This window comes from Eumetopias jubatus, unplaced genomic scaffold (genome assembly GCF_037043125.1).
Source record: "Eumetopias jubatus isolate StellerSeaLion01/CBP00866 unplaced genomic scaffold, mEumJub1_p1.0 scaffold_1, whole genome shotgun sequence".
NCBI lineage: Eukaryota > Metazoa > Chordata > Mammalia > Carnivora > Otariidae > Eumetopias > Eumetopias jubatus.
Window position 1 is genome coordinate 213915110 of NW_028274807.1, and position 26371 is coordinate 213941480.

General features: G+C 57.0%; 3 protein-coding genes across 4 annotated transcripts; 2 read left to right on the plus strand and 1 right to left on the minus strand.

The window, feature by feature from the left end:
- The first annotated feature begins 2969 nt into the window (after positions 1-2969).
- Positions 2970-7902, plus strand: TUBB4A (tubulin beta 4A class IVa). 2 transcript variants are annotated; one of them, XM_028126384.2, is made up of 4 exons: positions 2970-3106; positions 3635-3743; positions 3858-3968; positions 6372-7902. In XM_028126384.2, the coding sequence occupies exons 1-4, from the start codon at positions 3050-3052 to the stop codon at positions 7427-7429; spliced, it is 1335 nt and encodes a 444-aa protein (XP_027982185.1). In that variant the 5' UTR covers positions 2970-3049; the 3' UTR covers positions 7430-7902. The 2 variants fall into 2 exon arrangements, with proteins under 2 accessions (XP_027982185.1, XP_087873913.1); XM_088017787.1 differs by having other exon boundaries at positions 3635-3968.
- Positions 7903-13305: 5403 nt separating this feature from the next.
- DENND1C (DENN domain containing 1C) lies at positions 13306-21657 on the plus strand. Its single transcript, XM_028126237.2, has 23 exons — positions 13306-13322; positions 14450-14514; positions 14596-14639; positions 14763-14812; positions 15039-15158; positions 15243-15312; positions 15488-15562; positions 15671-15736; positions 15826-15879; positions 15991-16101; positions 16893-16993; positions 17099-17144; positions 17273-17374; positions 17463-17588; positions 17991-18095; positions 18905-18995; positions 19082-19122; positions 19345-19416; positions 20021-20065; positions 20133-20240; positions 20458-20525; positions 20677-20884; positions 20986-21657. Exons 1-23 carry the CDS (start codon positions 13306-13308, stop codon positions 21601-21603), a joined length of 2403 nt encoding a protein of 800 aa, XP_027982038.2. The 3' UTR covers positions 21604-21657.
- Positions 21658-22104: 447 nt separating this feature from the next.
- CRB3 (crumbs cell polarity complex component 3) lies at positions 22105-23876 on the minus strand. Its single transcript, XM_088017794.1, has 4 exons — positions 23795-23876; positions 22989-23062; positions 22527-22670; positions 22105-22176 (listed from the first exon to the last, which is right to left on the minus strand). The coding sequence occupies exons 1-4, from the start codon at positions 23874-23876 to the stop codon at positions 22105-22107; spliced, it is 372 nt and encodes a 123-aa protein (XP_087873920.1).
- Between the last annotated feature and the right edge of the window lie 2495 nt (positions 23877-26371).

Genomic DNA, 26371 nt, shown 5'->3' on the forward strand with positions numbered 1-26371 from the left:
AACATGGAGTTTATAAATTTTTGATACATATTAACATGGGCCAGTGAAACTCCATGTCTCAGGGATCAATTATTTTTTTTTAATCCTTTAATTTTTTATTGTTATGTTAATCATATATTACATCATTAGTTTTTGGTGCAGTGTTCCATGATTCATTGTTTGTTCATAACACCCAGTGCTCCATGCAGAACGTGCCCTCCTCAATACCCATCACCAGGCTAACCCATCCCCCTACCCCCTCCCCTCTAGAACCCTCAGTTTGTTTTTCAGAGTCCATCATCTCTCATGATTCGTCTCCCCCTCTGACATACTCCCCTTTTCTTCCTCTCCTGTTATCTTCTTCTTTTTCTTTTTTCTTAAAATATGTTGCGTTATTTGTTTCAGAAGTATAGAACTGTGATTCAACAGTCTTGCACAATTCACAGCGCTCACCATAGCACATACCCTCCCCAATGTCTATCACCCAGCCACCCCATCCCTCCCACTCCCAACCACTCCAATAACACTCAGTTTGTTTCCTGAGATTAAGAATTCCTCATATCAGTGAGGTCATGTGATACATGTCTTTCTCTGATTGACTTATTTCACTCAGCATAACACCCTCCAGTTCCATCCACGTCGTTGCAAATGGCAAGATCTCATTCCTTTTGATGGCTGCATAATATTCCATTGTGTATATATACCACTTCTTCTTTATCCATTCATCTGTCGATGGGTATCTTGGCTCTTTCCACAGTTTGGCTATTGTGGACATTGCTGCTATAAACATTGGGGTACACGTACCCCTTCGGGTCCCTACATTTGTACCTTTGTGGTAAATACCCAGTAGTGCAATTGCTGGATCGAACGGTAGCTCTAATTTCAACTGTTTGAGGAACCTCCATACTGTTTTCCAGAGTGGTGGCACCAGCTTGCATTCCCACCAACAGTGTAGGAGGGTTCCCCTTTCTCCGCATCCCCGCCAACATCTGTCGTTCTCAGGGATCAATTATTAACAACACACTAGGTCATAACCTCAAAGGTCTAAATCCGGGTTTCCCTACTTTTGGTCTTATTGACATTTGGGGTTTTGATAATTCTTTGCCTTGTAGGGTGTTGAGCAGCATCCCTGGGCTCCACCCACTTGATGCCGTAGCACTCCCCAGGTTGTAACAAACAGAAATGTCTCCAGACATTGTGACGTGTCCCCTGAGGGGCACGTCAGCCCCAGCTGTGAGCCCCTGGGTTACAGAATCCCACTGACCCCCCCCAAAAAAGACACTGCCTTCATAATCATCTGACCTACTGAGGTCCTAGGATGCTGCACTTAAATACACACCTGAGTGGGGCGGTTAGAGGAAGGGACTCACAGACCCTGGGGGGTCACCCTAGTTTATACCATATAACAGCTGTCTAACCTATCAGAAATCTATTCTGGGATCTAGTGTGAGCTAGGGGGTCTAAATTTTTTCCCACTTGGCAACACAAGGTTTCCCAGACCTTAGCATTGCTGCCGTTGGTGCCAGATAATTCTTGGGGCCCCTGAGGGATTGTCCTGTGCACTGCAGAATGTTTGGCAACATTCACCCACTAGATGCCAGTAGCGTGCACACACACCCTATCCAGGCATGACATTGCCCAGTGTCCCCTGGGAGGGCAGAATCACCTCCTGCTGAGAACCACTGGGTCAAAACCAGAAGCCTCTGGCAATCGTGAGGTCCCGGCCACATAGCCAACCTGACTGATCCCACCCCCACCCCACAATAGCTGGAAACCACGGGGCATGCCGAGGAGAGGAGGATGGCAGAGCTAGAGGTCAGGAGAAGGTGGCCCCAAGAGGTCTGGCTTTCCCTTGAGGGTCAGCACAGGAAGTCTCGTCCAGCCCCTGATAATGACTGTAATACTAACAGCTACAATTTATTGTTTACTCTGTGCAGAGAAAATTGGGGCCGACTTGTTGTTAGCTGGCCCATCTATTTGGACCCTCCCAGTAGCCCTAGAAGAAGGGCATTCTTGACCGCCCCATCTTGCAGATAAGCAAATTCAGCCAAAGACAAAGCGGCCTGTGCAAGGTCATATAGCTAACAAGAAAATGCAAAGGTAGGGCGAGGGCTTGTAATGAATGACAACACTGGAGCAGAAAGGTGCCTCTGGGTGGGGTGGGGGGAGAGGGAGCAAGGCAGCCCCCAGGGGCTCACCATCCACCCCGTGTGTAATCCAGCTCTAAGTGTTACTCCTTGATGTTCAACACCCGAGAAAAGGCTGGAGCTGACCCCACCTGCCACGGACCGAAAGCCCAACAGAGGTATCCAGGGGGAGCGCACTGTTCCCTACAACCTCCATCAGCTTCCACAAACATCTCCAGCTAAACATGGAAGAAAAATCGCGGCGTTCCTTACTATGCAGCTTCAAGACAAGCCCTCCAGGGACCGACCGCCCCCCTCCCAAAACAGACCGCAACTCCGGAGCCCCTAGATCGGCCCCACGAGGAGTCCTCTCGGTTGACGCAAGGGTTCTGGCAAATGAGACCTAAAAGGAATGGGGAAGCAGGCCACGCATGAGAAACTGAGGCAGGGCCGCCCCGGGCGGGAGGAGGGGCGGGGGGAAGCCGGCTCTCTCCGCCGCTTGTTTACCCGGCGCTCTCCCTTCCCCCGCCCAATCTCCGCAGAACCCCGGTCGCCAGGCCTGGCTGGGAGCCGGTGGGAGGGAGGAGATGGTATAGTGGAGCTTGAGGGGTCTCACCCCACGGCCCGCGGTGGGGGTGGACGGCGCCCTGGCGTGCCCCAGCCCTTGCCCCCGGAGGTCTCCCGGCCGCTGGGCGGGTGGGGAGGGAGGAGATCTCTCCACCCCCGCACCCTCCGTCCCGGGGCGGGACCAGGGGGCGGAGCGGGCCGGTGACCGGCCGTGACGCGAGCCCCGCCCGCTCATATAGAGGCGCTCCGCGGGCGCAGGGACCGTGCTTCGCCGCCGCCGCCGCCGCCGCCGCCGCCGCAGCGTCCACGTCGTGTCCCGCCGCCGCAGCTCCCACATCAGCGCCGCCGCCGCCGCGTCCACCATCAGCACCACCGCCATGCGGGAGATCGTGCACCTGCAGGCCGGCCAGTGCGGCAACCAGATCGGGGCCAAGGTGCGCGGGGGATGGGGCGCCGGAGGCGGCCGAGAGGAGCAGAGCGGGTCCACGAACTCCGCAGAGCTTCCCCCACCTTGGGCCTTTCGGAGGGATGGGGTCCCCAAGGAGGCCAGCACCCCAGGGACGGCAGGGGGAAGAGGGCAGGGGCAGGGCCAGGCTGGGAACAAAGAGGGCGATGGGGGTGGGGCCCAGCCTTCCGTCCGCTGGCCACAGCTGGCTTCACAGCTGGCCCACTGTCCTCTCCACACGCACAAAGAGACCCTGCCCCTCCCCGCGGCTGCAGCCTAGGCGAGCTGACACCAGCAGGCTAGACTGAGGTGATGACTCTGCTCCACCCCGCCCCCACCTCTCCCTTCTTGCTGCCTCATCCCTGCCTCCCCACCATGCCTCTGGGTCCCCCATTCACCTTGCTGGGGGACAGGTAGCAGCTAGGGGGGTGGTGGGAGGTCGTGGGCACAGAGAGGCAGGGACAGGCCTGGCCTCCTGTGTCCCCTCCCTCTGCCCTTACCACCACCATCCCTCTAGTTTTGGGAGGTGATCAGTGATGAGCATGGCATCGACCCCACGGGCACATACCACGGGGACAGTGATCTGCAGCTGGAGAGAATCAACGTGTACTACAATGAGGCCACAGGTAGGGCTGGGGGAGGGGCACCTGCTGGAGTGAGGGTGGGGACGGCGGGAGGGAACAGGTTGCTGGTTCCTGGCACTCCTGCACCCCAGCTGCCCTCCATCTGCTTCCCTGCAGGAGGAAATTACGTTCCCAGAGCCGTGCTGGTGGACCTGGAGCCTGGCACCATGGACTCTGTCCGCTCTGGCCCCTTCGGCCAGATCTTTCGGCCTGACAACTTTGTGTTTGGTGAGTTCTAGGCATGGGAAGCCCCCTTGTTCCTTCACTTCCAAATGCTTGGTGAAAAGTCTCCACATAGCATGGGAGACTCCGTGGTAATTACAGGGACCCACGGCCCAGTGGGGGAGGTGGACAGGGCAGTCAGGGCTGTGACACAGGACACACAGGCCACTGTGGGAGCCCAGGGCAGACATCTGATACGGGGGAGGGTGTAGAGAAGGCTTCCTGGAGGAGGTGGCATTTTAATTTAACAGTATGGACCAGAGCCAGACTGCCTGGGTGAAAATACCAGCTCTGCCATTTCATGCATTCCACAAATAACTTATCGAGCACCTACCGCATACCAGGTCCTGCTCTTACCCCAGATGGACAAAGCAGATGACACTCTCTACCCCACTGGACCCAACCTCCTGGTGGAGGGAGATGGGCAACAGAGAAGATAAATAAGTAAAACTCAGCCACTGATTGAGTCAGCTGGGGGACTTTAGCTGGGCTCTTTAACCTCTCTGTGCCCCAGTCTCCAAATCTTTAAAACAAGGCTTACAAAAAGACCCACTCATCAGGATCGAGAGGCTTAAAGCCATTAATATGCGTAAAGCACTTAGAACAGTGCCTCGCAGAGAGCAAAAGGTAAATAAGCATGTGTTGTTTTCATTGTCGTCATCGGTATCTGCAGTCTGAAATATGAGTAGGACCCAGGCTGACCAAGAGGCACTGAAGAGAGGAAAGATGTACAAGACAGAGGGAACAGCACATTTGCGGCACTCAGGTTCAAGGAGCAAGCACACTCTGTGAACATCTTGCTCTGAAACCTTTCCCAGTGCCCCCTAGGTCAGGCTGGCTGCATACGCCCACCTGGCCTCAGACCCCAAGCTCCACCCTCTCCCCCAGCACCCCAGGCACCTCTCTTCCCCAGAGCAGATTTATGGAGTCTGAAGTCTAGGCATTGACATGACAAGCTGTGTGACCTTGGACAAGCGACTTCCCCTCTCTGGTCTGTGTGATGATTCAGCAAGATGATGCTCCTGTGTGGGTATGGCATACAATACGTCCTCAGGATCTGGCTGTGGAAGGACTAAGTAATGTTGGCCAAAGGGTGTGAGGGATTCTAGGATGACCATGGATGGCTCCATTGGGGCTAAGAGATTCTATGGCCCCTGGGAGAGAGGGTGGGGGAGGCAGTGGTAAAAGTGTGGAGTCAGGAGCCAGCTTGCCTGGCAATCCTGTTTTCTCTGAGGTAGTGACATGGCACAGAGACCTGAAGGAAGTCAACCATGTGAATACCTGGGGGGAAGGGCATCCCAGGCAGGATGAACAGCAGGTGCAACGGTCCTGGGGCGTCATCAGGCCTGGTGTGCTGGAGAAACAGCAAGGAGGCCTGTGTGGCCAGAGCAGACTGAGCGAGGGGGAGAGAGTGAGGAGGCGAGTGCAGGGAGGTGACAAGGTGGGGGCAGGTTATTCAGGGCCCTGTGGGCTGCAGGGAGGACTTGGGCGTGTATCTTGAGGGGGTGGGAGCCCTGGAGGGTTTTGGTTAGACGGGGTAGGACCTGACTCAGGTGCTCACAGGCGCCCTCTGGCTGCTTGGAGGAGAACAGACTTTGGGGGTATAGGATGGAGATGAGGGTGGAAACCAGTCCAGGACAGGGCTGATGAGATCAGACCAGGGTGGAGTCAGAGGAGGGGATGAGAAATGTTACCTTTTCGTGAAAATACCAGCCCGTATTCTAATACTAATCCTTGTCCTCCTGGAGCTCTCACACTTCCCTGTGAGATTACAGACAATAAACATGATTAATAGGGCAGCATAGGTTTGTCAGTGTTTGGGGGGAAATAAGCAAGGAAGAGGAATAAAAAATGGGAACAGTTGCAGTTGTATATAGGGTGATCAGGGAGAGCCTCACTGAGGGGAACAAAGCCCTTAAGGAGGTGAGAGAGCCACGTGGGTATCTGCGGGAAGGGCACTTCAGGCAGAGGGAATGCATGTGCAAAGGCCCTGGGGTAGGACTGTGCCTGGTGTATTGGAGGAACAGCAAGGAAGACCCTGTGGCTGGAGCAGAGTGAGCCAGGGCGGGGAGAGAGGAGGTGAGGGCAGGGGGTAGGAAGTGGCAGGTCCTGCAGGGCCCTGCAGGCTGAGGGGAGGACTTAGGCTTTCACCCAAAGGTGGAGCTGGTTTTTGAGCTAAAGCAGGATGGCTCTGCGCCAAAGTGGGGCATGAATCGATTCCGGTTTTACCAGAATCCCTCTGGCTCTGGACGAAGAGAGGCAAATGTGGAAGCAGAGAGAAGGACTAACAATGATACTAATGAAATAACAATTTCGTTATTCAACTGCTAGGATGGCCGGGGTGGCGTTGAGGGCGAGCCCTCCCCGTAACCGCCCGGCATGCCCCCTCCCCTCCCCTCCCCTCTGCAGGCCAGTCGGGAGCCGGCAACAACTGGGCCAAGGGCCATTACACGGAGGGCGCCGAGCTGGTGGACGCCGTCCTGGATGTGGTCCGGAAGGAGGCTGAGAGCTGTGACTGCCTGCAGGGCTTCCAGCTGACCCACTCGCTGGGCGGGGGCACGGGCTCGGGCATGGGCACGCTGCTCATCAGCAAGATCCGCGAGGAGTTCCCGGACCGGATCATGAACACCTTCAGCGTGGTGCCGTCGCCCAAGGTGTCGGACACGGTAGTGGAGCCCTACAACGCCACGCTGTCGGTGCACCAGCTGGTGGAGAACACGGACGAGACGTACTGCATCGACAACGAGGCCCTGTACGACATCTGCTTCCGCACCCTGAAGCTGACCACGCCCACGTACGGCGACCTCAACCACCTGGTGTCGGCCACCATGAGCGGCGTCACCACCTGCCTGCGCTTCCCGGGCCAGCTGAACGCCGACCTGCGCAAGCTGGCCGTCAACATGGTGCCCTTCCCGCGCCTGCACTTCTTCATGCCCGGCTTCGCGCCGCTCACCAGCCGCGGCAGCCAGCAGTACCGCGCGCTCACGGTGCCGGAACTGACGCAGCAGATGTTCGACGCCAAGAACATGATGGCCGCCTGCGACCCGCGCCACGGCCGCTACCTGACGGTGGCCGCCGTGTTCCGCGGCCGCATGTCCATGAAGGAGGTGGACGAGCAGATGCTGAGCGTGCAGAGCAAGAACAGCAGCTACTTCGTCGAGTGGATCCCCAACAACGTGAAGACGGCCGTGTGCGACATCCCGCCGCGCGGTCTCAAGATGGCCGCCACCTTCATCGGCAACAGCACGGCCATCCAGGAGCTGTTCAAGCGCATCTCCGAGCAGTTCACCGCCATGTTCCGGCGCAAGGCCTTCCTGCACTGGTACACGGGCGAGGGCATGGACGAGATGGAGTTCACCGAGGCCGAGAGCAACATGAACGACCTGGTGTCCGAGTACCAGCAGTACCAGGACGCCACGGCCGAGGAGGGCGAGTTCGAGGAGGAGGCGGAGGAGGAGGTGGCCTAGGGCCTCCCGCCAGGCCCACGCCGCCCCCACGAACCTCGCTGCTTCGGCTCGGGGGCCCTGGCTGACCTTTGACCCGTGAGCCTCGCTTCACCTTGAGCTCCATGAGTCTTCCCTCACCCCGACCTCTCCTTCACCTTTGACCTCCCCCGCGAACCCCATTGTGCCCCCAGACCTAGGAGTCCCAGTTTACTGTGGACCCCTCCTGCTGAGCTTCCCCTCCCCTCTGACCTGGCCTCACCTTTGACACCAAGAGCCCTTCTCCCCTCTTAACCTCTGCCTTATCTCTGGCTCCCTTGAGCGCCCCTCCCCTGTCTTCCCCCGACTCCCTCCCCTCAGCTCTTGCCAACCTCGGTTTAGGTGGTGGAGGGCTCCCGCTGCTGCAGCCTGGGAGCATGTGAGCCAAAGGTGCTGTGCCCTCAAGCCTGCCCGCCCCCCTCCCCTCTGCTTCACCTGCAATAAACTTGTCCTGCCCTGCCCTGTTTCTGCCCAGTGCATTTTTCATCTCCCTGCAGGAGGGTCAGCAAGTGAACCTTCCCGGATGGAAGTGGGTGGGGAAGGGGCATCTGATCTGGGGCTGGTGGGGAGCGGAGCAGAGATTTCAGCGTCGCACAGAGCAGGCTATACCGCTAGCTAACCATGTGAAGTAAGCCACTTTGCCCTCTCTGAGCCTCCATTTGTTTAGAAGTGGCGGGCTGAAGGAGGGCATCACTTCCCCTCCATAGTCGGCTGGGGCATCCTCACAGCATGGTGGCTGGTTCCCCACGAGCAACCATCCCAGGAGAGCAAGGCGGAATACACAGCATTTTTCTGACCTAGCTTCAGAAGTCACACAGTTGTCCCCCTGGACTCCTAGTCGACAGGGTCACAAAGGTCTACCCAGGTTCAGAGGGATGGGATGTAGACTCCAGCTCTTGAGGGTAGAGAGGCAAGATTCCAGAAGGGCATATGGGTTGGGAGATATGGCTGTGACCATCTCTGGAAATTGCAGTTTGCCACAAAGAATCTCTTGCCCAAAGTCCCATGGTTATTAAGTGGTGAGCTGGGGCTCAAACTCTGACACATTTAAGTCTAGAACTCTGATTCCCCTTTATCAGCCAATGCTCAGAGCAAGGACAGTGGCAGACATGTTAAGCAGATTTAATACAAGGACTTAGGGGCTTACAGCATTGTTGGAGGGACTGAGAGAGTGGGCTGTAGGCCAGTATTTTTTAAACTTTAGTGTGCAAAAGAATCACCGAGAAGGGGCGCCTGGCTGGCTAGAACACATGACTCTTGGCCTCAGGGTCATCAGTTCAAGCCCTGAGTTGGGTATAGAGCTTACATTTTTTTTAAATAATAAAAAGTAAAAAAAAAGAATCACCAGGAAAACTTTGGTAGAGCACAGCTTCCATCGGAGTTCCTGGTTTAGTAGGTTTGGGGGAGGGGGCCCAAGACTGCATTTTTTTTTTTTAAGATTTTATTTTTAAGTAATCTCTACACCCATCGCAGGGCTCACACCCACACCCCGAGATCAAGAGTTGCATGCTCCACCAACTGAGCCAGCCAGGCGCCCCCAGACTTTGCATTTTTAACAAGCTCCCAGGTGATGGTGGTGATGCTGCCCATGAGACCGCATTTTGAGTAGCCCTGGAATAGGCTGGAACATCACAGAGCTCAGGCACCAGGGAGCTGCTGCTTCTGCTCAGTGAGAAAGGTGGAGAATCAAGAGGCTGCCACCAGAATTGCACACCTCCCAACACCCACAAAGCTGGAAATAGGTACACACAGAGAGAGAGAGAGTTCTGCCTCACTCTGCCTTCCAAATCTTATGAGCATTTCTAGTTGGTAGAACCTCATCTGCATCCAGAACCAAAGCTGGAAAGAAGTCTACGAATTGTTTTGTTTTGTTTCTTAAATTTTCTCACTCCTGCAATACCAAAGGCAGGCAAATCAGGAGGAAGAGAAGGAAGGAGGAGAGATGCTAAGAGCCAGTCAGCTCTTCCCACCACACTCTATGCTTGGCCACCAGACCCAGACTGGCCTTCCAGCCCCCTGACTGGGTCCCACTGCAGCCAGGAGGAAGAAGTGTAGGGACAACAGCCTGGGTACCCAGCCCCCTCAACCCACAGCTCAGGAGGCACAGCACAGTGCTGGGTGGTGGAGCAGAAAGACAATGGACAAGACAGTGAACTTGGCTCTCTTTATCCTCTCAGACCTAACATGGCCACAAAAGAACTCCCTCTTCTACTCCCAAAACATCCCCTTCTCCAATAAATGGCACCATCCAGTTGCTCACACCCCAAAGCTAGCAGTCAGCCTTGATTCCTTCTTTCATACGACCAGCACACACTTCCTATCTTTTGCTGATCTTGTTGTCTCTTTCTCCAAAATGTATCCCAAATTTGACCTCTTCTCCCCACTGTCTATACCCTGGACTAAGCCACCATTATTCCACATCCAGAAACCTCCCGCAATGGCTTCCCTGGACTCCCTGCTGCCACTCCAGCCATCCTGAAGTGAGTCCTCCTCCTACTGTAGCCAGAGAGGAGCCTTTATATGCAGATAAGAGCCTGTCCCTCCCCAGCGCCAACCTTCCCAGGACTCTCCTCACACTCAGACTGAAACCCAGACTCTCACCTTGGTCTCTACCCACTGCTGACTACATCCCTGTCACCCTCCCCCACGCTCATTAAGCTGAAACTGCAGCGACCTTCTTGTGCTCAACCCAATCACGCTTGAGTCAACCTCAGGGCCTTCGTGCATGCTGTTCTTCTACTTTTTCCAGAGGTGCTCACGACTGGCCACCTCTGGCCTACAGGCTTCCATTCAAACGTCACCTCCTCGGAACAGCCTGCCCTTGGCAAACGGAAATTAGCCCAGCCCCTCTCCATCTGCTATCTTGTTTCAGTTCACTGAGAGCACCTATTGCTAACTCACAAATTATCTTGTCTATTTATACACTTGTTTCTTTTGTCTGTCCTCTTGCCTCCCCACTGGCATGTAAGCTTCAGGAGGACAGAAATCTTGTCTACCTTGGTCACCATGTGCCTAGAACAGCCTGATGCAACAGAGGCCCTCGGTAATTCTTTGTTGCATGAATGAGCAAGTGCGCCGTAGATGTCCTGATTTCTTCATTCTACAGTGAGAAGAATGAAGGCATGGAAAGTATAGAAGGCAGCTTCTCAGACTGCCCCCCCAGAAGGCCCATCTCCCCTACTCATGCCTTTGGGTGATCCCCTCCCATTGAGTGTGGGCAGGACCTGGTGATGGCTTCTGACGAACAGGGTATGTCAGAGGTGTTGGGATGCCACTTTCTCCAAGATCAGGTTACAAAAGACTGGGACTTCCATCTTGATGAGCTTTGTGGCCTTCTCACCTTGCTTGTGGTGGTGAAGCAAGCAGCATGTTGGGAAGGTTCACATGGCAAAGAACCGGGGGCATCCTCCAGCCAGCAGCCAGCAAGGACCTGAGACACTCAGTCTAACAATCCACAAGGAACCCAGTCCTGCCAACAGCCATATAGTGAGCTTCAAAGCAGACCCTTCACCGCCTGGTCCTACGGATGAGACCATAGCCTGATGGGCATCTTACTACAGCTGAGAGACTCTGCACTAGAGGATTCCGACAAGCTGTGCCCCAGAGTCCTGGCCCCCACAGGAACCGTCAGATGACAAATGTATGTTCTTTTATGCCACTAACTCTGGGGTGATTTGTTACACAGCAATCCATAATTAATACAGAGAGGTCAAATGACCTGCCTAAGATCCCACAGATGTTAAAGAACAGAGCCAGGCCTTTGAACCCAGGTCTCTCTGACTCCAAAATCATGTTCTTAACCACTCAGCTGACCTTGCTCCCACAATAACAGACAGAGCATATCAAAAGCTTGATTCGGGTCTCATATTAAACGTTTTACATGAATTCTCTCTTGAGCCTTCATGGGATCTGTGAGACAGGCACCATATCCACTTATGTTCCAGATGCAGTAACTGAGCTGTGCAGAGAATCCCACTCTGAGATCACACATCAGGGGCGTAAACTCTTCTCTTAGCCCCATCTCCTTGGTGTGCCATCGGGCGTTTGTTCTGAATTGGAGTGGATTTCAGAAATGAAGAGGGACTCAGGATGTCTCTGCAGACTCCAGGCCTTAGTCCGTCAGGGCTGCTATAAAGGAATGCTACAGACCGGACGGCTTCTAAGAAACACACACTTATTTCTCATGGTTCTCAAGACTGGAAGTCCAAGATCAAGGCACCGACAGATTCCATGTCCAGTGGGGACCCACTCCCTGGTTCATAGAGACAGATGTTTTCTCACAATGTCCTCACATGGCAGAAGGGACGAGGGAGCTTTCTGGGGTCTCATAATGGCCTGGTCACCTCCCACCGGCCCCACCTCCTAATACCATCACCTTGGGGGGGGGGGTGGGTTTAAATATGTGAATTGGGGGCAGGACACAAGCATTTCAGTCTCCAGCAAGGTCTAAGAGTGTGAGAAGAGAGAAAGGCACGAACTCTGCACCACCCATTCCCAACCCTGGGTTGTGGTCCAGCCTCCCTGGAGAGAAAAGGGACACCAAGCTCTCTGTTTAGCCTCATCCACCTGTGTCTTGATTGGAGGCTTTACAGGTGTGTGTGTGTGTGTGTGTGTGTGTGTGTGTGTGTTCACATTCTTGTGTACCTGCTCACCCCCCACTCCTTGGCATGGAAATACCTTGCACCCATGGTCACAACAGACACGCACAGAATGAGAATCCCCAGTCACCTGCATCTTTACGCAGCCTGATGGACTACACACAAACCCCACAGCCACACAGACTTTCACCTCCAGGCTCCCCGGGACATGCCAGGCATGTGGATTCTTGCCTATGCACACTGATGTCCATACAGACGTTCTCAGTACCTTTCAGGAGGCTAAGGAGTCTTGCAGACTTTGTTGAATTTAGACTCCCTAAGTCTGCCGTGGGACTTTCTGTGTATGTGCGTGACCATAAGCACCTGTATTGTGTTCTGCCTTTGTGCCTGCAGGTGTGTCCTTGTGCTTCCCAAGGACAATGTAGCCATCTGTCCACTTGCATTCTGTCTCTTTCTGAGTCTGCAGCTCTGCTTGCGGGTGTCCGGATGTGTCTTTCTCCGTGTGTGTGACTGACTGTGACTCCGGCTCGTGGCCGGGTCCTGACCATGTCTGCCCCTCTGTTACCGCTCCATCTGTATCTGCGCCCTATGCGCTTCTGTCTCTTGTCCAGATCTGTATCTCCGTTGTCCTGTCTGTACCCACAGCTGTGGTCTGTTGTCTCTGTCTGGGAACTGTCTGCTGGCTGCACCTGGGTGTCACCTCTGCATCCATCACATGGCTGGGCAAGGACTGCTCCGTATGTGTGCTGTCCCTCTGCGCTCCTCAGTTTGTGTCCACGACTACGCTCCGTCTGCTGTCTGTCCACTTCCCTGGTTCCTGAGTCCACTCTCCAGCCTGGCTCCCTCTGGTGGTCCTATAGGGAATGGCCGGTGCAAATAGGCCAAAGGAAAGAAGAATTGAGGAAAGAGGAAGCATTTTAGGCAAATTGTCGTTTCTTTGGCTGCCCCAGAGAGAGGAAGGCTTGGGTGTGATGTCAGGGACCAGAGGTGCCCTGGCCCGGCAGGACGGTGCTGGGGGTCTAGCCTCCGAGCCCGCCACCCATGCCCACCCTACCCTCAGAAGGCTGGGAGGCAGGGTGCCTGGGTCTCTCACAGTGGATGGGGGCGGGGGCCTCCCTCCTGGGACGTCACCCGTCAAACTTCCTCTCCCGGCCACACAGGAAGTTGAGCGGGCTCAGAGCCCAGCCCTGCGCAAGCACAGGCCCCCAGGACCCCTGGGGCAAGGGCCCCGCCGCCGCCGCCACCGGCGGCCCTGCAGGGACCATGGGATCCAAAGCTGAGTAAGAGCTGCACCCTCCCCGACTCTCTGGACCAAGATTCCCAGAGCAGGCCTGGGCTGGGGCCAAGGGGAGCTGGGCCAGGGCAGGCCCAGGAGGGGCCGTGAGCCACAGGGGCAGGTGGCTGGGTCTGGGGCAGGTCTCTCAGAGGGCCTGCAGTGTGAACTCGACTCTCGGGCCACTCTCAGCCCCTCTTCCCTCTCTCCCTCTCTCTCTCTCTCCTTCGGGCTCTGCCTAAGTCTGTAACTCTGAGCAGGCACCTCTTGGTGTACCAGAGAGATGGTGAACATGGCTTCGGGGGGCCAGCAGGGGACGGGGAGGTGAGCGATTGTGTGGGTCCTTGTGCCTGGGTGCTCGTATGGACCACGTGGGCATGAGGGTGAAGTGCTGGGGGTTCCCGTGTCAGGGTGTCAGGGGCTGTGTGTGTCTGCAGCCAGTCCCCACCCTGTGCTCTGTCTCTCTTCAGTCTCACTGTTGCTCCCCCTGAGTCCAAGTCCCAGCATCCTCTGTGGGGTGGGCAGAGTCGGGGACGAGGGAGCACGGCAGAGAGTGCAAGGCTCATAGAAGTACAAGGGCACGTGGCCCTCCTTGCTCTGATGAGAAATTTGGGGTCAGCCCCTGGGGCACCATGAAGTCTCCCACACAGAGACATGTGGGCAGGGCCTCTCGCTCTCAGGAAGACCGCAGGGATGCTCACACATTGACCCAGCCACACTCGCAGCCATGCAGGAAATTGTAGATGCTATTCATCCTCACACTGGCTTGGTCTCACACACTCCCACTCCCACTGGACACTGGGCAGTCAGGCAGACACGGGACAGAATCACAAACACACACACACCTGAGTGCTCACACGAGTCACGCAGCACATAAGTCAGGCACACACACAGTCACACTCACACTCCGCTGCATACCTCTCAGTCATGCACACACAATCATTACTATTGTTCACATAGCATCACACAACCTATATACACTGCCTCAAGTCACTGAGGGCACCACACACAGTTGCACCTGTCATACACACACACATGCAGAGTTGCAGACGTGTACACACGTACACACGACGACATACATAGAAGCAAGGCCCTGGACTCGCTAAGCCATGTCCCACACGTCCTGTCCCACAGAGAGGATCCACCTGCCATGTTCGACTGGTTCTTTGAAGCAGCCTGCCCTGCCTCCCTGCAAGAGGGTGAGTTGGGGTCATCAGGTGGGACTGGGGACGTGGAGGATGGGCCTGGGGCCCTGAACTTAGAAGCCTGCTCTCCTGCAGATCCCCCCATCCTGCGGCAGTTCCCCCCAGACTTCAGGGACCAGGTATGCAGGCTGGCTCTTTGCTCCCTGGACCAGGGCCGGTCCCCCTCGGGGAAGAGACTGTCTTGGCCAGGGGTGGGGCCCAACCTGGGTGATCAAGCAGTGCGTGCTTCTCTCCATCCCCAGGAAGCTATGCAGATGGTGCCTAAATTCTGCTTCCCTTTTGATGTGGAAAGGTACGGATGGAAGCAGACACTCGAGGACCCAAGGACTCAGACCTCTCAGAGAACCCCAGGATTCAAACACCCAGGGACCCAGGGGCTCAGGCACTCAGGGACCCTGACAACTAAGAACCTGTACACCCAGAGCCTCAGACTGGTGGACACAGTACTAGGAGTGTTGGCGGGGGATGGATCAGGGAGCTGGGACCCTCAGGTCTCTGAGAGCCTTTCTCACCTGCAGGGAGCCCCCCAGCCCAGCTGTACAGCATTTCACCTTCACTCTCACCGACCTGAGCGGCACCCGCCGATTTGGTTTCTGCCACCTCCGGGCTGGTGCCCACAGTTGCCTCTGCATCCTCAGGTGTGGGGTATGGGGCTCTGGGGTGGGGGTGGGAAGGGCCTTGGCCTAGGGGTACTTCATAGAACCTATATCTTCTCCCCACAGCCACCTGCCTTGGTTTGAGGTGTTCTACAAGCTGCTGAACACAGTGGGCGATCTCCTGGCCCAGGACCAGGTGAGATCAGTCCCCCTTCTTATTCCTGTGGGCGTCCCAGCCCTACCCTCCCAAGCCCCCAGCCAGGCTCAGAACCCCCAGGCCTGACCTAAGACCCTCGACTCCTCCCAGACCGCTCAGCCCCAGTCAGAATCCCCAACCCACGTTCTGGCTCAGACACCCTGCTCCCACCCAGGTCTCTGAGGTCGAGGAATTTCTTCTAAACCTGCTGCAGCAGCCCCTGCCTGGGACTCAGGCCTCCGTCGAGCTGGTGAGTAGCCCCCAGCTTCTGGGTGACCCCCTCGGGTGGATGGGGAGGCTGCACCCCAACCCTGAGGACCCCAGCCCTGAGGACCACACAGCCACACCTCTCTCCCAGGGCAGCAGAGTGACAGTCTCCAGTGCACAAAGCATCCTTCCCCCTGCTCCCGGGAACAGCAGGCCGGTGAGAACTGGGGACCCTGTTAGGTTGGGCACCCAGGTGAGGCCGACCCCTGACTGATCGGTGCCCCCTCCCACATCGCCCCCCACCAGCTTTCCTGCTTCGTAGCCCCCGACTCCGGCCGCCTGCCATCCATTCCTGAGAACGTGAGTGGACACCTGGGAGAGAGTCCTGGGGGCGGGGAAAGGTCCCGAAACCCAGAGGGGGCTGTCGGATCCTGCGGTCCCTCGCGCCCAGCGCTTCTCTCCGATCCTCAGAGGAACCTAACGGAGCTGGTGGTGGCGGTGACCGACGAGAACATCGTGGGGCTGTTCGCCGCGCTGCTGGCGGAAAGAAGGGTCCTACTCATCGCCAGCAAGCTGAGCACCGTGAGGCGGGACCAGCCGGGCCGGGGGTGGGGCCAAGGCTTGGTTTCGCCCCTCGGGGGGCGGGACCGCGGGGCGGATTCCTGGCTCTAATTCCACTGGGCGAGACTTGAGGCAAAGTCCCGGCTCTGCCCCTTTCAACATCAGAGTTGAGCTGGATCCTGGCTCCGCCCTCCTGGGGGGCGGGGAATCAGAGTGGGCCGCGCTGTAGTGCCCCCTCTCGGGGAGCGCTTAGTCCAGACCCCACCCACCAGGGGCCGAAACAAGACTGGCTCCGCCCCCCTGGAGGGTGAGCTCGGGGAGCGCTAAATTGTAGTTTCGTCCCTAAGGGGAGGACGGAGGTCGCGAGTGCAGGACGAATGCCGGCTCCATCCCTAGTGACCAAGGGAGCTGAATTCTAGCTCCGCCTCCTTGAGGATGGAGTTACTGGGCTGTTCTACCCCTGAGGGGAGGGATCCGGAGTGCTGCATGTTAGCTCCGCCCCTTAAAGGGAGCGACTGAGACCTGCTGAGTAGTGGCCCCACGAGCTCCAAACACAGTAATTTGCCGAATTCTTGGTCTTCACAGGATTCCTAAAGGGATTTGAATTTTCACCTCTTACCCAGTAGTGGGTGGGGAAGGGGCGAGGAGGAGGAGATAGGGACAGGAGACTGGGGACGTGGGAAATGGAGCCGGGAGAGCCACCGTCCAGAAGAGGGTCCTTGAAGCTGGGGAGGGGAGGGAGGTGGGGGGGTGGGGGGAGGTCGGGGGGTGGGGTCCAGGCCTTGACTCCACGGCCCCCTACGTATCCCCAGCTGACATCGTGCGTCCACGCGTCCTGCGCCCTCCTGTACCCCATGCACTGGGAGCACGTACTGATCCCCACGCTGCCGCCGCATCTGCTAGACTACTGCTGGTGAGGGGCGGAGGCCGGGGAGCAGCAGGGCTTGGGGAAGAGGCCTGGGGTCCTGGAGACTGTGGGACGGCGCCTGCATGACTCTGTCCCCTCGGTCGTCTGCAGTGCGCCCATGCCCTACCTCATCGGAGTGCACTCCAGTCTCGCCGAGGTGAGTGGGAGCAGACCGGGATCGCAGCGGCGGACGGGATTCCCCTCCTCCTGCATCCCCAAATAACCGCCCCCGCCAGAGATCCTCGGGCTCTGAGCGGCCGTCCCCACCCCCACTCCCCGACGCAGAGAGTGCGGGAGAAAGCCCTGGAGGAGGTCGTGGTGATGAACGTGGACTCCAATACCTTGGAGACGCCCTTCGACGACGTGCAAGCGTTGCCCCCAGACGTGGTCAGTGTCACCCCCTTCTGTGCTCCTGCCGCGTCGCGGAGGCCAAGGCCCCACATCTGCCGGCTCACAGCCTCCCCTTGTCCCCCAGGTGTCCCTGCTGAGGCTTCGGCTAAGGAAGGTTGCGCTGGCGCCGGGGGAAGGGGTGTCCCGTCTCTTCCTCAAAGCCCAGGCCCTGCTCTTCGGGGGTTACCGCGATGCGCTCATCTGCAGCCCGGTGAGCAGCGGGGAGGCCAAGGGAGAGGTCTCCTGGGTCCCTGAAGGATTAATAATAATAATAATAATAATTAATGATAATAATACCTAGGCTTTATGGAGTGCTTACTCTGTGCCTCTGTTTGCTCATCTGCGAAATGGAATCCCACTAGTACCCACACAAAAGGGTCATGTGAGTCAGTGAATGGGCATATGCAAAATGTTTGGATAGTGCCTAGCACATCGGGAGCTCTCGCTAAATGCTAGGTTTTACTGTCACTATATCTTGTTTAATGCTCACAACTGGATGGTGAGATAGATACCATTATGGTCCCATTTTACGTTTGCTACATGGACACGGGATAGAATAAGGGAGACAGCTGGGGTCCAGGAGAGCCACGGAAGTTCAGGGTCTTTCTTCTAGGGCCAGCCTGTGACCTTCAGCGAAGAAGCCTTCTTGGCCCAGAAGCCTGGGGCGCCCCTGCAGGCCTTCCATCAGCGGGCTGTGCACCTGCAGCTGTTCAAACAGGTGCGCCAGAACCCTGAGGGCGGGGCCGAGGCCGGGGGCGGGGCTAGGGCGGGGCTGGAGCGGAAAATCCTGGGTCCCTGGGGGGCGAGCCGGAGCTAGAGGGACGGAAGCCTGAGTCCAATAGGGGAGACTAGAGTCGGTCCGGCGGGGTCCCACCCTTCAAGGTCCCCGGGTGGGGGAGGCATGACTGCACTACCGTTTCCCTAAAGATAGGAGCCCCTGACGCCTGGCGGATAAGATCTGCTCCCAGGTTCCTGGGGAGATTGAGGTGGGACTAAATCCCTGGGTCCCTAAGGATGGAGCATCCGGGGCGGGAGTGGGGGTGTACGTGCGGGACTCTGAAAGGGGTGTGTCCCGAGTGTGCACTCCCCTTGCTGGGGAGGCGGCGGCCGAGGACTCCGGGGTTACAGGGATATGGGGGAGAAGTGGAGCCGGATTCCTGGGTTCTTGGGAGGTGGGTAGAACTCTGGGGTCCATCTGTGCGGGGATGGGTCCTCGGGTCCCTGAAGATGAGGTAGACTTCTTCCAGGATCACTGAAAGGAGTGGCGAGCCGGTCAGGAGTGTCAGAGTCCGACTTCCGGGTCCCTATGAGGGGCGGGGTCTGGTCCCCGACAGGTCCTGACTGGGGAGTGGCAGGGAGAGGGTTGGGCTTCTGGCTTCCTGAGGTGGCTCCAGACTCCAGAGTCCTAGGGGTGAGTCCCTGGAGGGGCCAGGGATGGCTTCTGCCTGTGTAGAGCCAGCAGAATCCTGAGTCCTCGAATTCAGATGTGTTGGTGGCAGCCCTTGCTGACCCTTCCCCCACCCCCAGTTCATCGAAGGCCGACTGGAGAAGCTGAACACAGGAGAGGGCTTCTCAGATCTCTTTGAGCAGGAGATCACCTGCAGCGACGCCTCCTCAGGTGAGCCCTGTGCCTAGGCCGAAGCCCCTGCCCCACCAGTACCCCAGCCTCAGCCCACCAGCCATGACCAGCTCTCCTCATTGCAGGCATTCTTCGCTCCTACCAGCTCTGGGCAGACAACCTAAAGGTAGTAACACCAAACACTTGTTTAGTGTTTATTATTGGATTAACTTAGCTCCGTAACAGTCTCCAGGGTCATCATTATGCACATTTATAAACAGAAGTGAAGAAATTGAGACTTGGCTAGGGAGAGGGGCTTGTCCAGCATCACACAGCTGCGGTAGGGAGGTGGAGTCTGGGGTAACCCCAGGGTACCAAGTCTCTCTCCCTTGCCATTCTCTCTCCCCAGAAAGGTGGTGGTGCCCTCCTGCATTCGGTCAAGGCCAAGACCCAACCAGCTGTCAAAAACATGTACCGCTCGGTGAGGCTACACTAGATAGGCCACTTACTGGACTGACAAAGACAAGGGGACGAGGCACATTTCAAACCCTCATGGGAGCAGGACACTTTAGCCCCCCATTTAAAGTGCAAACATTTTTATCAGAACCAAACCAGCATTAAACCATTAACAAGTCTTCCTGCGTTTATTCTCCATTTACCTACTCATTCTTGTCAGGATCACTGCTTCAGTATTTGAAAGTGACAACCCAGATTTGTTGGTGAACATGTTTTGTCCTCAGACTATTACAGTCCCAGAATTTTCCTGTGGCCAACTTCTGCAGCTCCGAACTTAGGTTTTATTCAGTTGCCTGGCTTTTGAATGCTGATACATTTTTACAATGTTCTGTTTTTGCCACTCCCCATTTCATTCAGTGGTTATAGTCCCCTAGGAATACTCCTTTTGTATTAGGCAAGGGGTGAGTTAGTGTTGACTTCTTACGTGGTGCATGGAGAACTGTGACCGTCGGTGAGGCACAAATGTGAACAGATGGCAAGACAGTTGTCCTACGGGATGGAGAGCTGAGTTCTCAAATACTCAGGGTCAAATCACCGTGGAATCTAATTCTCTTTTGGCTCCTCCATAGGCCAAGAGCGGCTTGAAGGGTGTGCAGAGCCTTCTGACGTACAAGGTAAGACCAGTGGCCAATGGCTGGGGCAATGAAGAAGGGACTCCTGGCTTACCCACCCTCTTCCTAGGATGGGAACTCTGGCCTGCAAAGGGGGGGTTCCCTGAGAGCCCTGTCCCTAACCAGCCGCTCAGATCGTCTGCAGCAGCGCCTGCCTATCACCCAGCACTTTGGAAAGGTAAATGTGGCAAACCACCCCCCCCACACACACACCCCACCGCAAATGCTCACACCTGGAATTACCACCTAGTCCTCCTCCCATTCTGTCTCCACCCAGACATCTCACTCACCTGCTCACCTACCCCAGTATCTGGTGCCCACTTAACACTCACCCTCCTCCAGAAACCCGATTCTGTCGTTCCTGAAGCCCCGCCCTCCAAATCTGTCCTTTGCAGAACCGGCCCCTTCGCCCCAGCAGGAGAAGGCGACTGGAGGAGAGACCTTCTGTGTCCCTGGAGGAGGGGTAAGGCTCAAAGGCTGGGGAGGCGGCAATGTTGGACGTGGGAGGCCAGGACTGATGGGGAGGATGGCCCCTAAACTCAAGAACCTCCAGAGCAGTCCAATCAGCACTGGGGGTCTTGGGCAGACATCTGAGGCTGCCCATCCTTACCCAGGGCACCTGCTCTGAGCCCTGAGGACGCCCAGGACCCATGGGCAGAGGAAGCTCTGGACAACAGTTTCCTGGGGTCCGGAGAAGAACTGGATTTGCTGAGTGAGATTCTGGACAGTCTGAGCATGGGAGCCAGCAGGGCGGGCAGCCTGCGGCCCAGCCAGAGCTTGGACTGCTGCCACAGAGGGGACCCGGACAGCTGCTTCAGCTTGGTGAGAGCCCCTAGTCCCCCCCCCCCCCCGGCCCATCTGACTTCCCAGTCCCTCCAGCATCTGAAGGCCAGCAACTTGCCCATCTCCCCACCCCTACCCAGCCTGACATGCCAGGAAGATCAAGATGGCAACCAGACGAGGAAAAACCACCAGAGCCTCAGCCCCTGTCCCTACCTGCCGGGCACCTGCCGTCTCTGCAAACCCTCCAGCCTTTGGATGCCATGACCTCCTCAAAGGACCCTACTTTCCAGCCAGCCTTGGAGGCCAGCCAAGAAATCATCCTTCCACCCCAGTCCTCACCAGCTTCTGTGGACCCAAGCAGCCAAGGGGACCCCGAGTCCCATCTTCTAATCCTACATCTCTCCCCTTCCCCCAAGGCAGCTGAAGATCCCAGAGCCCAGGAGAGCCCCTGCGCCCAGCTCTCCACAGCACCCACCCACTCCAGCCCTCCAGAAAGTGTCCAACTTCTGGTCCCCACAAAGCCCAACTTGGATATTACGTGGACATCCCAACCCCTTGATTCTTCCTCAGTTCCTGGTTCCCCAGAGAACCCCAGATCCCCGATCTCTGAGGTCCTGCTGGCAGAGGACGCTCACTTCCAGCTCCCAGAGGGGCCAGGAGCCTTCAGATCCCCTGCTGCACCTGCCAACGACTGGCTGGAGCCCCAGGCTAGGAGCCGGCCCAGAGTCGCTGAGCTTAAAAAGTGTTTTGAAGGTTAAGAATCTGGGTTCTAGAGGAGACCCCACTCCTTCAATAAAGCACAAGAACCCAAAGCTGGTTTTCCTGGTGAGTTTATCTGGGGGCCCTCTCTCTGCTCAGAAACGTACCCCATCCACTACCTTCCTCCTGGGGCAGCCTCCGGCTGGCTCTCAAGTGCAGCTGGAAGCCCCTCCCTTCCAGGAAGCCCTCCCAGCCCTAGGATCCTCGCAACCTTACAATTCATCTCTCAACAGCCTATGAGCCCTGAGTTTTTTCCCTCCATCTAGACTAATTCCTGCCCCCATCAGCTCAAAAAGAAAAAGGTTTTGTTACATCTCACTACTGACTGTATGTATATATATAAGATGTGAACAACACACTCTTCCTCACCCTCAGGGACACAGCCTTTAAAGCACCTTCTCCCCCTTCTATTCTTAAGCACTGGCTAGGTTTGATTGCCCAGAGAGGGCTCTGCCTTCCCCCAAGGTCACACAGCAAGGCAGATGGATAGAAAAGGGGACCTAGATGGGCAGGCAGCCCCGCACTGTCTCCTTGGAGTCCTGGGGAGCCCGGGCCTCGGCTGCGTGGTTGAACTGAAAGAAAGGAGAGGATCTGTCGGGCCTGTGTGGCAGCAGGACAGTTGGCCGAGCGAAGATGGGGCAGCAAGCGTGGAGGCGGGCCCCCAGCCCCGGCATCCCCAAATGCAGGCAGGGTCAAGCAGAGGCGGCATGCTTCACCGAGCCTGCCAGGCAGGTGCCCCGTGGCCTCCCCCCAAGTCCTCCTGGACCATCAGAGGCTGTTGTCTTGGTGGCAGCTGCTGTGTGTGAGTGAGCACTGGGTCGTCCTAGGAAGTTGTGGCGGCTGCAGCAGGCCCCAGCATTCAGATGAGCCGCTCCTCGGGCGGCAGCTTGAGGTTGGGGGGTGGCGGCACACGGGCACCCACCTGCTCCTCGCTGCTGGGCCGGTAGGTGCCCTCTGTCTGCCTCTTCTCACGCAGTTTTCGCACCAGCAACACCAGCCCCACGGCCAGAAGCAGGGCGGCCAGGAGGGAGAAGACAACAATGATGGCAGTGATGGCCGCCTGAGACTGCAGGAGAGGGGACAGGTTGCCCACCTGAGCCAGATTCTGTCCACCCTCACCTGAGAAGCATCCAGGGCTCCTAATGCCCCACCCCACAACCTCCCGCCCCACAACGCCTGCCACTTTTGGGAGTATGGTACCTCCACCCAGGATTCCTGATGCCCATCAATCACATGTGGGGCTCCCAGGCTCCCACCTGCCATGCCTGGGATCCCCCTCCCAAGCACCTGCCACCTCTGGGAGTCTGGGCCCCTTCACCTGCTTCATGTGGGATACCTGAGTAACATTGCTGTTGCCCTCCTCCTGCATAAAACCGCAACTCACCAGGGCCCCATTGGAGCCAGAGCCTGGGTCAGAGGGTGTAATGGTGCCGTTCTCATTTATAGGGGGGTCCTGCGCTGTGGGGGGGGGGGTTAGAGAGGACAAATTAATCCTTATCTGTCCTTCCCATCTTGGCACAAATGCACCTTCCTTGGGCATCCCTCAGTTAGAACTCTGCTTTTCTGAGTCTTCCATTCTGCTAGACTGTGGGTGCCCTGCATGCAGGGGCTGGCTCAGTCATTTCTGCTCCTCTAGCCACCCCAACCCAGCAAAGCCCAGCGGTGAGCAATCAGCCTACAGTAGTTTGCAGTTTGTGCTGAGTTGGGGTCTGCTCTAATGGATGGTGTCTGGAAGCTGGACCCTGCCCTCCCCCCACCACCTCTCCAGCCCTCCCTCGGCCCTTAAGGATCTGGGTGGATCCTGTGTTTCCCTGGAGTGTCTGACTCACACCTCCCCCCCAGGCTCCAGAAACTGAAATAGAAGGACTGAATGGCTGCGTCCACACCTATGACCAGCCTGGTCAACCTGGGATCAGAGGCCTCCTCCCAGGCAGGCCTCCTCCTGGCTCCCAGTCCGCCCAAAGCACTTCAACCACACTGAGACTCAGCCCACAATTCCGCCCTCCTCAGGAACTCAGGAATTCTACACCAACTCCAATCGTCCAGGGAAGCCCCTACCCCTGACCGACCCTGTAGACTCCTCTCAAGGTATCCCATGACCGCTCCCCAGTTCTTGACCTCTCCAGGGCCCAGGTAACCCGAGCTTCTAAGCCCCGCCCCGCGCCCCCCCAACCTCTAGCCGGTACCTACTTTGCCCCCAGGCCCGGCCCCAGCCGGCCGGCAGCAGCGGCAGGCCGAGCGCCAGAAGCAGCCCCAGGCCGGGGCTCGCCATGGGCCGGGCGACGGGCTGGTGGCACCGGGGACCGGGCTTCTCGCGCGCGCTGCTTCTACCGCATCTCGGGCCGGGGGTACCTGCGACCCGGCACCTGGGGCGGGAGAAAGAGAATGGCGTGGGGGAGGGGGCTAGACCCGGGCGCAGGCCCAGGGGAGGGATGACCGGCCCAGGGCACCCCGCAGTCCCGCCCCGCCCCCGCCGCCAGAGGTCAGAGATTAAAGATTAACTCGAGGCGGCGCGTTCCTGGGCTGGGGAAAGGGAAGGAGAAGGGGAAAGGGGTGGCAGGCCAAGCCGCGCGTCCTACCTCCCTACCTGGCCCAGCCGTCCTCGACCTCGCTCAGGTTCCCGGTCCGGGTCCCCGGCTCGAACCCTCGGTGCGTCCGTCGGTAGCTCGGACTCCTCCAGCTCCGCCCGCTCACGTGACCCGGAAAGTTTAGTCACTCACCTGGGAGGGGAGCACACTTCCGGCTTGTGCACCTGAGCCTAAGGGAGAGGGCGGAGCCAAACGGGGGTGGGACCGCGCCAGGGACGCACCTGTAACGGGAACCCAACTCTACAGTACCGAAGAGTAAAAAGGGGCGCAAGCGCGCAGGTGTAAGAGGGACCTCCCACCTATATTGCGGGCACATCTGTAGGATAGCAGAAGTGTGGAGACAAACCGGGCAGGGAGACACTGGTGCATGGGGCACGCCTGTCTGGGGCAGGCCCGAATGGGTGGCCCTTGATAAAGACACACCCGTGTGGTACATACCTGCCTAGGAGCCAACCTGTATAGAAGACATTTGCGTGGATGTGTAAGAAGAACACCTATGGGAGACATCTGCATTGACACATCCATTTGGTGTATCGCTGAATGGAAGCATACCTGTGTGGAAAACAGCTGTATAGAACACACCTGCATTATAACAAACACCTGGCTGAGGCCCTCTGGTGTAGGATACATTTGCTTTGGAAACGCATCTGCATGGCTCACCCATGAAATGAACAACTCTTGTATGAGGAATTCCTGTGTGGAAATGTATTGGAAAGACCTGTACGAGACACACCTGCATTTTAGTACACCTTATAGGACCCAGGTATATGGAAACGTACCCAGACGGGTGTATACTTAACTGCAACATACCTATGTGCGGCGGGCAGAGGGGAGCTGTATGATGCATTCCTGGGTGGATTTCTGTTGAGAAAGACACCTGTGCAATGAAGAAAATAGCCTCGTATGAGGAACATCTGCATGGAATTGAGATCGAATGAAAAAAAGACCTGAGAACATGTGCATGAGGCACACTCATATTGAAGCACCTGGGAGCTTCAGTGGGGGCGGGTGGGCAGGACAGAGGCTCACGTGTATTGAGGCCCACCTGTCAGGGATGTATTTGTGAGAAAAGGCCTATTTGGGGCATTTCTCTGGGAAAACATCTGTATCCCCCATGTTGTGGGGCACCTGCAAGAAAGAAAACATCTGTGAGGGGCCATCTAAGACGCCATCTGGACCACTGGCCACTAGGACCTCCCTAAGAGGCCATTTGTCTGGGACTCACAGGTGTGTTTGAGCTCACCTGTCTGGGCAAAACTAAACGTGCCCTCACGGCTGTACTTTTCGATTAAGGACGGTGATAATAAGACTTCCACCCCCTGGGCACTCTAGGGTGAAGAGTAATGGTTAAGGGGAAATGAATCACTTTTAGAGTATAGAGCGATGGGTGAGAATTCCAGGTCTGGTTAAATCCCCGCTTTCCCGCTTACTGGGCATGTGGCCTGGGTAGAGCAGTTTAACCTTCTGTTTCCTCATCTGTGAAGTGGGAAAGCCAGTCCCACGTACCTTATAGGGTTTTGGCGAGGATGACGCGAGGCGTGAGTAAAAGGCCTGGATTGTGAAACGCCGTGAATCAATGTTAGTTATTGTTATTATTTTTCGCCAAGTGGTCTGGCCGCCCCTCCCCCTAATGGTGACTCGAGAAACTGCGCCCGAAATTAGTGGGAGGGACTTTCGGCAGGTGCAGCGAGCACGACAGGCTGGTGCCCCGCCTCCAGCGCTCGCCTTCCCGGTTTTCATCGGCACTCGCGCCCGCGACACTGAGATCCGCAGGTTGGTCTGGAGAGAGCAGTCAGCACAGCGACTGGATCAGGCCGCGGCCTCTTTAAGACTGCCCAGCCAGCCCGAAGCCGCCGGGGCCCAAGGCAGCGCAGCGTAGCCGCGGAAGCCCCGCCCAGGTGGGGCGGGCGGGCGCAGCTCAGGCAGCTCTGGCCAATAGGAAACCGACTTTGCAGCCGCGCCGCACGTTGATCTTGCGTTTCCCAGTCTGAGTGGGACCGAAAAGGAAGGCTCGCGGGTGGGATGTAGGGTTTCAGGGAGAAAGCACAGCTTCCTGATTTTCTGTTTCTGTGGCCGAGTGGGGAATGTGAAATGAGCGGGCGGGCAGATGGAGGGCTAGATGGCGCAAGGTTGGTTCTTGAGCATTATCTGGGAAAAACGAGAACTTTAGCGCCTAAAG